Source organism: Limanda limanda, chromosome 9, assembly GCF_963576545.1.
Source record: "Limanda limanda chromosome 9, fLimLim1.1, whole genome shotgun sequence".
NCBI classification, from domain to species: Eukaryota; Metazoa; Chordata; class Actinopteri; order Pleuronectiformes; family Pleuronectidae; genus Limanda; species Limanda limanda.
Window position 1 is genome coordinate 19,893,706 of NC_083644.1, and position 12,418 is coordinate 19,906,123.

Sequence of the window (12,418 nt, forward strand, 5' to 3'; positions counted from 1 at the left end):
GACCCTTGAAAAACGACTCCCAGTGAAACCAACAGCAGGGTGGGTCCAGCCTCTCAGGTAACCTCAACGACTCCTACCCACCCTACAAGTTAAATACCTGGGACTCCCAGCAGTCGGATAGAACTGAAGAAGCCTCTTGGATTAGAGGTGAAACGTCTTCAACCAAGTCCTGTTGACCTGTCATTTAGCACTTGGATATACCATGACCTGGATGACTGAGAATCTTCACAGACCTAATGTCATCCTAATGAGTTCACCAAAACTGATTGAGGTCTAATCAATCAAAGTCAGTACAACACCTCTGTACCATGGTTATGTGATGGCTGTACAGGACGGTGAGCCTCTTTTTTACTTTCTTGTACGTCACTGCTTATCTAGAATTTTGTGTACACCACAGGAAGGATTAGAGACACTAAGACAGAGATATTTGACTTTTTTATCTGAACATCATCAGCTGCGTATAATCCCCGAGGGTGTTGTTTATTTTGGGCTATATTTTATTCTCTCATATCTGTGAACAAATGTTCATTCCAGCTGTGGTGCTGGAAAATATAACTCATACTTTATCTCACCACATAGCCATCAAACTGACAGGCTGTGTGGTGTCTCATTAATCACTTTATTCTGCTGCAGGATTCAGGCTTCACCAACTGGGTCTAATGATCAAAAGGAAAGAACAACCTCGAGCTTAGATTTCTTCTTCTTCTTTTTTGGCATTCCTGCCTTTATTATAATTTTTCTATAGACGTGTAGAGAGACAGGAAAAGCAGGAGAGAGGGTGACATGCAGCTGGGTACGAGACTAAATTAAGAGAAGTGGGTGGAGGCTACAGTTTATATCCTTCTCAGCAGTGGTAAATGAGGAGCCGGGTCAACTCTCTCCGAGGCGAGCCAACCTGCTTCTGAGTGAAGCTCCTAATTCTGGGGTTTGGACCTAGTTGATAGATATATATGAATTTTTTGCTCACAAGCAACGCTAGGCTTACCATTGCAATGGGCAAGTATACATACAGCTTGCTCAAAAAACAACATATAAACTTGGCTATTTCACAGTAAAAGCTCTTGTATAACTGGTCACATGATGACTTGAGCTGCATTTTTTGTCCTGGGGGGCTTGGTTCAGGTATCCACACTCTGATATATTAAACTAATAAACTTAACAAGTTTGACTTCATCACTATATTGTCTTACATATAAATGTCGTCATTAGAGAAGTGGCAGGTATGGTATATTGTAATACCTTGGATGACTGGTTGCCCAATACTTATATTAGTCAGATTAAAGCATATATTCAAACCATGTTCCTTGTGATCTTATCAGATGGCATGGTATTTAAAACACAAAAATATGTTACTAAAATGCCTGCCAGGAAAATATTTTTACGAAATTTACCCACATTTCTGAGTGTTAACTTGTCTATTACATATTTTACTGTTTTTTCTTGCATGCAGCCCTGCTACTATCATGGAGATCCTTCAAAGAAAAATCTTCTCTGCATTAAACCAGCAACCAAGATACAGCTACTCTAACAACAAGCCATTGAAGACAGAACTCACCATCATTATCTGTACTCCATTATTGTCACAATGACACAACAGTGGCATCATTCGTTTTCAGTGAGACATCATGCAGTCAGGAGCCATGTTTTCACATATATTTATGAACTAGCTTAGGTATGTTTAGGTTAGCCTAGCATTGCTAATGATAATCAAAGTCAGTTACATATTTATTGTGGAGATATGAATGTTACTTTGCCAACCACCGCCTTCTGTAGTAGGTTCTCGAGGCAGCCTGCTGGGTTTCATGGGATTCAGCCTTAACATGTAGGACGTACTTAACTCTACAAGGGAAGCGACTGGGCATCAGTTAAGTTTACATTTCTGATGTGCGTGTTTTCACATTATTACTTTCGCAAAGGAAGTTCGTATTTCTTGCATTTGTTTGTCGATTCTGATCCCGAAAAAACTACTGAATGGATTTCCATGAAACTTTGTGGAGGGTTGGTGCATGACCCAATGGGCCATATGTCTGAGTGGATTTAGATTAACAGGTGGAACTCGAAACTTTTTAAAAACTTTATTCAACATGGCAAGATAAGGCATAAACCTTGACGGAGGTACACTGGTACTAACACCATTGAATGCGTTAGAATGAGTACTACTACTAAGTAAGAACTTTACATAGATAAGGATCTAGTGGGGCTGAAGTGCTAATGCTGAGATGTCTACACTATCTTTTCCCTCTCTCTCTCTCTCATAAATATTAACCACTGACTCACAGTAGAAACACAAGCCATTAATAATGCAGCGCCCCAAAATGCATCTTCCCAAATAATTGCAGCTATGAGCCAGGTCCTGGAGACAGGATCTCTGCAGCTGTGGAGCCGCTGCCTCATTTTGACTAAATAATGATTTCACATGGAGAGCAGCAGCAGAGCAGAGGATTCTGGTGAATATGCTTCTCTGGCTCTAGCAACAAGAGGCCTAGAATAAGCTCAGCTGTGGGTGTGACATGCAACACAGAGATTATGGCACACTGTATATTTCCTACAGCTTAATTTGTCTGTGTTGTGTTGGTTAAATTGTGATTGTATATATATGCTGTCTCAGGCAACTAACCTTTTTGCCTTTAGCTATGATTAATATAAAAAAATATCAGATTTGCAGCTGTTCAGTGACATAATCAACACCACAACACTGAAGTAGCACCGGAAAAAGCAATTAAACACTCCTAAGAGAAGAAGGCTGAAGGAACTTGCTAAACTAATTAGCAAAAGAAATATATTTTTCTCTTAAACTGTCGGTTAAAATGTCGAAGTTTATTCCAACAGCCTCTCAAAACCAATACGTTTTTTCTATGTCAATAAAAAATACCAAACAAAGTGATTGCATTCGCAACAGATCATTACAAACTACGTGTGTAATTCATGCAGTTAAGAGACATTTGTCACAACTTATTGATCCAAAGCTACAACATTGATTGCTCTCCAATGATGTTAATGCACACATATACCTATCAGATAAACAGACCCAGGACAATATGCCTCTTTTGACCCCTGACCCCTGATCTATGAACCTTTTCCATAAGTAATGACCCATTAAACCACATCTGGTCTTTGTACGCATGAACAGGGAACACAAAGAGCTTATAAAATAGGACTAGGTCATGAGTCAATGAGCTCTGTGATTGTTTATGTGGCATCTTGTTGTCAGTGTCTACACCTCAAAGAGGTTTCATTCAAGCAACACCACATATTTAATAGGAATAACTGGATGACCTTACTGAAACTGGAGCTAAACATTGAAAATAAGATGTGTTACTAGAAGATAGCTGCCAAAAGAACCCAGAAGCCTTGGCAGCCATAAATGTCGGCCAGGAGTTTTAAACGCCCACGAGTGTGGCTCCTGTATGTTCTTTAATATTTACAATATCATTCAACCCCGGTGCTTTGGCCAGAGCCCAGAATCCATGTGCCAGGCTGAACGCTGTCAACAACAACTTTTGCACCAACTGTGATGTTTTCAAACTCATTCGAATCCTGTGGAGTACATGTCGTAACCACATGCTCCTTCAGAGTAAGAAAATTACTTTGAGACTTTTCGCCATGTACCACGTCTACCTTCTCTTTAATTTATTTTTCTGTCCTCCCTCATCCACAGCAGCATGAGCCACTGCTCCTGCACTTTAATCAGCTGCTCCACCCCTGACTGAGCCCCCCGCTCCGCTGGGGCCCATGTGTCCTTAAGTGTCTGTCTGTGTCTCTTGCACTCTCTCTCACACACACACACACACATACATAAACACGCACGCACGCACACACACACCTGGGACAGTACCATTTTCTGACAGCCACATTCTCCCATCACACGGAAGGAAGAGATGCCAACTACTCTTGGGGCAGAAGGTGAAAAAACACACATATACACACACACAGTTGAGCATACAGCTTATATTGAACAGCCTCTGTCAAAACTGAGTGACTTGCAGCATATGGATATTTCCAGATCACTTTCAGTCAGGCAGCTGGATCCAAACACAACTGGATCTGACAGGGAAGCTGCTCTTGACTTCTGTGATTGGATCCAGACTCCAACTAAAAAAACTCACTGGTGTTCTCCTCCTGAATCCACTGCACAGAAGTGTACAAAAGCTAAATGTAATTTAGCATAGGCACTCTCTTTCCCTTATGACACAGTGACACAGCCTGCATGTGCAGCCGCTGACCTCGGCAGCTTCCCTGGCTCAGACCTGACCTGGCAGTGACTCACCGATCTCGCAGCTCTCCCCAGAGAAGCCCTGAGGGCAGTAGCAGCTATAGCCGTCGCCTTCCTGCAGGCAGCTCCCTCCGTGGAGACAGGGGTTGGTCTGGCACGGGTTATTCTCCTCTGAAAAATAGAGAGAGGGATTGTGAGTTATTTACTACACAGAAGGAGCATTACGAAAGTTATAAGGCCATGAGTCGGCATTATAACCGTGTCGTTATCCTTACCCAGCCCACCCTCTTGCTGCCATCTGACAGAGATGAGAGAAGGAAAAAAGTGGGCAGACTCGTCCCTGCCTCTATGACTTTCTGCAAGGTGACATATTGGCTGTTGTTGCCACTGTTTATCATGTCTGCTGCTCGCCTGGAAAAGGACAACGTGCAGAGTCGACCCCCTCCTGCTGTTCTCCTGCCTCTCATCCCAGGTCCCACACATGAGCACAAGGTCCCTATACATTTCCTTATCATCATCACCCAGTCATACTGGTAATTTGATGGTACATAAGTGCGTCGCAGATAAACAGATTTTCCGTTGCTGTGCTATATCTCCACGCCTGTCCCTGGGATATGTTTTGGCGGATGAATTGTGGATATTAAGAAGATTAAGTCGTAATTATTGCTCTTATATTTTTAGATGGAGCAGTGGGAGGAGAACATGACAAGGATGGTAAGAGCGCAAGGCGGGCATCAGGATTCCCTTTTTTTCTGTGCCATGAAGGACTGGCGAGATTAAGTGTCTTTTGATTATCAACTACTGATGGGATTGCAGGCCCTGACAGAATCTGTCAGGCCATCTTATACTCTGCATCGTCCCCATAATAACAACCAGACTCACTTAATCATGTATGAGTGCAGAGATGCTGTGCAGAACACAGAGTGCAGCTCCTCTGAAAGTCTGGGAATACTGTCATTTTATGTGTGTGTGAGGGTTTATGTTCGTGTGCAAGCCTGTGTGTGTGTGTGTGTGTTTGTATTTCTGGATGCTGGTCTGAATCATTGCATGCTGGTGAGATATAATGTGAGCGTGTGTTCAATTTCCTGAGAAGCAGGGTGATAGACTCCCGTCGCTGCTGTTGATACACTGGGCAGGGGAGATGATGGAAGGGCTGCCTTGGAAAATACGTAAGAGGGATTTGTTGAATGAGAAAAACCATTAGAGACAAGCTCATTCCTTGACTCAACAGCGGAGAGGGGGAGAAAATACTGTACGTGATATGAAAACATATATTGCTTAAAGGTTAATGATATACTGATGGAGATAAAATCCGAGAGTGCTGAGCAGCGCATGACATGTAAAATAAAAACTGCACACTGAATATGGTCAAACTGAGCGCCTGGTTGGGTTTGCTAATGTCAGGTAATGGAGGAGAACAAATGGAGGAAAGTAAGGGGGGAAGCAAAGGATCCATCCATCCATCAGAGGTGAATGTCAGCTGATAAGTAAGGGCGTTTTCACACCTGCAGGTCTACACCATGGTCCAAACAAAGGTTTGTGTCTTTGTTACACTGTGAAGATTTGTTCTGGTCAGTTTTAGTGTCATATTGTAAAACTAGGAGTGCACTAAAGAATATACACACATACTTGTTGTCATCACCTGTGTGGGCCGCTGTTGACAGTTAGGCAAGTAGTACTCATTCTGTTTGACGGAGAATGTCATTCAAACATCGTATCGTCTCATGTGAAGACTTCTAACAATCCTGTGAAACTGAGCAGTTATTTTCCTATTGGCCAGTTAGGCTTCTGCTTCTTTTTCCCCTTGTAATGTTAAATGCTGTCTCAACTTCCTGTGAATGGTCTGAAAGTCAGAATGAAAGTTCCAAAGTGTTTTTCAGGCTGAAAACAACTGGAACGAGACCACCTCTTCTGGTCAAGTCAGAAGGTCCAGAATAAGCTGTTTGATTAAATATGTTTGTCTGTTGCATTCAGGTAGTAAAAAATGTACATCTTTCTAGAAGCAGGCTTTTTTTTTTTAATGAAACCAAATATCCACAAGCACATCAATTTGTGTTCCCTCTCACTTAAAACTAAGTAAAAATAAATCACTAACCTCAACCGGCTATTTTCTGTGATGTGAACCTCACACTGACCCCTGCCAGGTATCAGAGCATCACTACAACTATAACTTAACCCAAGTCTTAACCCCAGCCATGGGAGGAAAGTATAGACTCCCTCTATTTGAGGGAAGAGAACAGACTTACATTTTGTGCTCCACTGTGTTGACCTCAGTCCACAGGTAGCCATGTTGTGTTGAGCTTTGTTTTCTGAGTAGCTTGTAGTGAAGCTTCAGTTCAAAGAATCCTGAGTGTTTTAAATTATGATCATGATTTGAATCTGTTTCCAACACTATAAAACATATCCAACGTGATTTGACTGCCATGTTTATCATAATTACTGGCTGCAAAATGTTAGCGCATACAAACAATGGTTTTGCTGTTGCCACATTGTCAAAACATTGGATATGTGTTGTACTTGTCACATTGAGTGTGGGTGGATAAAAACACGTCATCAACAGTGTGTTTTCCTGAGGGAATATAGGTGGCGAGAGAGATTATCAGAAAACTTGGACTACACTTACTTAGAGTAACAAATCTAAGTGTCACATTTTTTGTAGAATAACCTTTTCAAAGTGGCTTGTGTATCACTTTTGTATACAAATGCTCAAAGTACCTTCAATTCCAATGGTCATTTTCTCAAATACAGTGTCTTTGTTAAAAGATCAAGGTCATGTTTTATGAAATAGTATTGAGTTTGAGACAGTATCACAGTTTTTGATCTGATATACTGAAGATATGTGTAAAAATACGGCTGAACAAGTTTAACTAAAAGGTAGGTCTTTCAGTTCTATTGTACTAATTTTATTGGGTAAAATAGTTTTGCCAGAAAGGTATAAAATAAAGACTGTGTTATTACAGCTCCACATCTCGTTTGAGGTGAAGGGAACCCAGCAACTGTTTGAAAAGCTGAAAATTATGAATATAAGAGAATAGTGCTTGGAAACTAGTTAATGCACAGTAATGTGTGTCCTGGTTTAGTAGCATTGATACTTTATGGCAGTTTCAATGGCAAGGGTGTTTGCCCTTGAAACTGGTTGTTTTAAAAAACCTAAGGCAAAACACACAGGGGATTTGTATTATCCCCATAAAAGGTTTTCAAAAATGCTGCATGCAAAGCAGCTTGGAAATCGCATGAAGATTTGAAGGAAAAAGAATTGGTGTACACAGTAACCCGAGGCAGAAATTAAACCAAATACCCAAAGCAGAGCTGTCCTGTTTTAGACGCATGATTAAGCAAAACAACACAGAAAAAGACTCTTAAGGAAAATAACAGGGAAAGAAAACATGATTCTAATAATAATGACCATCCAATGCACCTTTTTTGCATCAGACATTTTGGCAGGTCAAAGAGGTAGATGCCAGGTGTTGTGACATTATGACTTATCCATTTAAGGGAGCTACCTCCATGGGGTTAGCATTGTCCATGCTGGCTCTCTGTCATGACCATAGACTGTAAATCAAGATTCAACGGTTATCAACTTCCTCCCACCATCCAGAATATGGAGCCAAAATGTCTCAAGCTGCTCTCAGATATGCACTAAACTCTGCAGTCCTTCCGAATATTCTCCAGAGGAGTGAACTCTAATATCTGAGTGAGACGCTCTTCATAGAAACATACATTCCTCGTATAATGTCCGTAGAAATCCAGGGGAAGTCGATGTGTATAAAAATACAACAACAGAACAACAATCCCTTTCTCCAAATGGACATTTTCGACCATTTTACGTCATCTGACCAGAGTATGAAACTGCCTGTCTGACGTCTGAGTATCTCTGCATGTGCTCATGGTTTTATATCAGAGCCACACAAACGTCTCACACTGGGTCTCAGGTGGACATGTATCTGCTGCAGTGGAAAAGGCAGCGATGCACACAGTGTAACTGACAGCTGAGGACTGGGTCATTAAGTAGCCTCAGTGAAGAGCACTTCCAGAGCCAAAAGGTGACGTGATGATGACTGTCAGAGTCAATCACGGCACTGACAGCAAAACTGCAGCTCAGCTTCTGTTAATGTCAGCAATACCGCTGAGCATTTCAACATTTCTTTGTCATCATGAAAAGTGACAGCTTAAAAAGTAAACAATAACATCCGCAGGTTTTAGATGTTATTACCAATTGATTGGATAACTGGAGAAAAAGCCAGCGAGTGACATCTGTGTTTATTTGTGTGTGTGGGCAGGCATGTGTTAAATGCCTTGAAGACCGGAAAAGTGAATTCCTATCGGTCCAGTTATTCTGACATAATCAACCATTTCTGGCAAAATTGCCCTTATAATGAGATAAAGAGGACTTTTCCTCAGATACCATCCACCAGCACTGATGAATGTTGGCTGCACTGTCTGCAGTAATACAGACAAAGCACTGAGCTGCAGCAGAATAGGACATCGATTGATCCAATCTGCAGACAATTAGAAACGACTTATTACACCCAAATGAGACTGTGCTCTTCACCATCTGTCTGCATCCTGCACACTTAGCAGAAACATCATATGTACAACAGGGGAGACTAAGCGGTTATAGATTCTGTGACCACAGCAACATCTCAGTACAGGAAAATGTTCTGCATCAATCAGCCTTTCACAGATAACTGAAAATGAGATGTGCAAGGATATATTATCTATGGATGTTTTTCACAACAACAGCAAAATCTCCAAAGTGCTCAATCGAGGGAGAGTGCAGCATTCAGAGGGCAGGGTGTACATTTTAACTTCCCCTGCGGAAGTCACATATATCTGTTTACAGCACATCAACAACGCCGTCAGTCCTTATCACCAAGAGCTCTCGAATCTCATTTTCTTTCTGAGCTGACATCTTCTTGGGGCGGTTCGATCCCACTCTTCCCCATCTGCATGCCAAAGTGTCCTTGGGCAAGATACTGATCTCTGAATTGCCCCTCATAGAAAAGTTCTGCCCATATAATGAATGCGAGTGTGAATGGGTGAATGGCAATAACCTGTACTGTAAAGCGTTTTGAGACTAGAGACTAGAATAGCGATTTTTCACTTCTGAGATGTTTGTAGTCTTTTTGTTTTCAAGCAGTTGTGTCTGTTGCTTGTTGGAAACATCATCAAAGTGACCAATCCCTGGGGACATGGGTTCCTTCAGACATCATCCAGAGTTTCCTCCTGTAAATCACTCTGATATTTGTATTCTTACGTTCACTTCCTTCAGATAATTTCAGGACAATATCCGGAGTTCAGTGTATGTGTGAAAGCAGCTCATTTGTGCGTATCAGTTTGTGTACATGAGAACAGAATAAAAAAACTGACTAATGGAGGAAAAACCCTTGGTCCTTGGGGAAGAAGAAAGGACAGGATACAAATTAAAATTTAGAAGCACAAGTACAAGAGCAGGAGATGCACTGAGAACGGGAGAGGAAATGTCAGGAAGGTTGGGACAGAAAGTCACACAGGGAGCTATCATACATTTCCTCCTCTCCTAATGCTCGCTGCTAGCTTATGATTAATTACACGCCGGTCCTAAAATAGGTTGCCTCTTCCATCTCAACTGTGTGTCTTCCTTTTTCTGTTTGGAAGATAGAGGGAAGAAGAGGAAGCGCGACTCTGAAAAGAGAGGAGGGAAACAATCTGTGTAGAAACATAAACACAACACGGAGAGAGGCAGAAATAAATTTAAAGCTTGCACGGGCTCAGATCGCAGGGCTGAGGTTTGTGTTGTGACAGTAATTCACACTCGGAAAGTAGATAAGTTTAAGTCTTCGTAACAGATGCTGCGACTTCTTCTCAGCGCCGGGGCAGAATATCTTGAAATATGTTCTTGTGTGTGACATTTCCTTGCTCTGTGAGGTCATCTTACATTTTTTTCTACGCCTGTGAGGAGAGAGATTATGATGGCGTTGTGGCATATTTGGGAAATCTACTCCCCAATGTCAACGCCCGCATACAGCCTGGATTTAGAAAGGACCATGAAAGAGGATTGCGATAGTGGGAAATGTTTTGAAGTCTGTAGCTGAGTGGTTCGCAAATTCATCCGAGTGCGAGCCTGCAGAAAAAATTGTGCTGAGAGAAACTGCACAAACACACGTGCGACACACACCCACATTCAGGAGGGCTGCACACGCACGCACATGCATTGACTGTAGATACACCTGCTTATCACCCGCTGTGTGGCTGTGCTTAGACTCACTGAACCTTGTAATAGCTTTGCTGAGACAGATCATGCCTCAGCCTGTTCAAGTGTTCCTTCTCTCTGGGCGTGATAAGCCATCACCTGGGCCCGGCAAGAGCTGTCCCGTTAAAATTTAATGCTACAGTACATCCCTGAAAGGTACCGAGGCACACGGAACAGTAAGAGCCATCTGGATGGGTTCCCTAAACGGCTGAAATACAGTCATCGTCATCTCTCTAATGCCTGTAGGAGTCTGTATAAGGTGAAATATTCATATTGTCACTGGCACGATGGCTGCAGTGAACGCATGTTTGATGCATTCAGTGTTGATGTGGAGCAAGAGAAAACATACATTATGGATCAGTGAAAGTGGCCCTGACAGTGTCACCTAAATCAGGTTCAACGACACAGCGCCTGCATCGGGAGCAAAAGCAAATGAAGACTTTTTTTGCATAAAACTCAAAGTCGCTATTAAATAGAACAAAGTACATGAGATGTTTGGCCACTCTCTGATACATTTGCACTGAAATCTGAAAGCCTTGCTGCAGCCAAATCCAACAAAGGAGAGAAATAAATGCCCAAAATAGAATGTCAATCAGTAGAGCGCACAAATAAATATTTTACTAGTTCTCTGTGTTTTTTCTTTGTGTAAAGTAGCAGATCTGTCTTTTAAGGATTATGTTTTGGAATGTTTGCTCTCATTAGATAGCTAATATACAATCATACATACACACATAACTATATAATGAGGTCCTAATGAGGCCAAATGTTATTTCTGAGGCCCTGGTTAAAGTTCGGGAAAAATGTGACTTGTTGTGGTTAGGCTGTCCAGAAGGAATTGAATTTGATGCAAAGTCTTAGAAAGGATAGCGGCACAACGTCTGTGCATGTGAGTGTGCTTGTGTGTGTGTGTGTGTTTGTGTGTGTGTGTGTGTGTGTGTGTGTGTGTGTGTGTGTGTGTGTGTGTGTGTGCGTGTGTGTGTGTGTGTGCAATGATTACAGACCAAGGGGAAATAGAAAAACCCATTTCTGCTCTAATATTCTTCTCTAGCACAGCAGAGCTGCAGACCCTAATATAGTCTCAGATTACTTCACAGTGATCGATTTACAGAGGTGAGCTACATGAGGGCGGATAAGGAGGCCAAGAAGGTGGAGGAAGAAAAGAGGAGGAATGTAGACGGACAGAGGTTTAATTTACCTGCTGATGGAGGAAAATGAAGCTGATACAACACTGTGAAAATTGTGATGCAAAACAATAAGTGATCAAATGAATCTGGACATGTGGTTGTAAAAAGGCCAGACAACCACAACACTATTAATCAACGGAGTCACATACAGTATAAAGTCAGTTGTTGTACAGAATAATAAATAACATTTTAATTGAACTCTTCAGAAAAGGGGGATCAGAGCAAATGTTCAGCCACTGGCTCTTCCCTAAGTGGCAGAAAGTCAGTGCTCAAGCTTTTTAATACATTTTTGGGGCTTTTAATCACCTTTAATGGATAGAACAGTAGTAAGCTTGTGAAAGGAGGGAAGGAGAGAGAGTGGGGGAAGACATGCATAAATGGTAGCGGGTCGGAATCGAACCCAGGCCACTGTGGGTTGAGGCCTTGCTTGGTTGGGGCGGCAGCTCTACCAGCCGAGGGCACAGTTTGCCCAGTGGAGAGGCTGCAGACACCTCCCTGCATCCCTTAGGGACTGTGCTCATGTCTTGGAGGGAAGGTTGTAGATGAAGCAGGTGGAGAGATGTGATTACTGGAGTGAGTTTGAGGAGAGCAACCTCGGAAAAACTAGGATTGATGAACACTGCAGGGGAGGGGGCAGCTATTTTTGTCTGTCTGCTCAATCTGGCAGTATATACGCAACTGTGTGTGTGTGTGTGTCCAAGGGTGAAAACAAGACTTGATGGATGTAGACTGTATTCTGTAATGTCTTACAGTTTCACATGTAATCCGATAAAAGCATAAAACATTTTA

At 42.1% G+C, this 12,418-nt stretch overlaps 1 protein-coding gene across 1 annotated transcript in view; it reads right to left on the reverse strand.

Moving 5' to 3' along the window:
• The window catches only part of ncanb (neurocan b), a 101,569-nt gene that overhangs the window by 55,952 nt on the left and 33,199 nt on the right, over positions 1 to 12,418 (reverse strand). Inside the window, exon 9 of the mRNA XM_061078901.1 lies at positions 4,268 to 4,384. Coding sequence (XP_060934884.1) covers positions 4,268 to 4,384 — 117 coding nt within the window. The remainder of the gene's footprint in view (positions 1 to 4,267; positions 4,385 to 12,418) is intronic.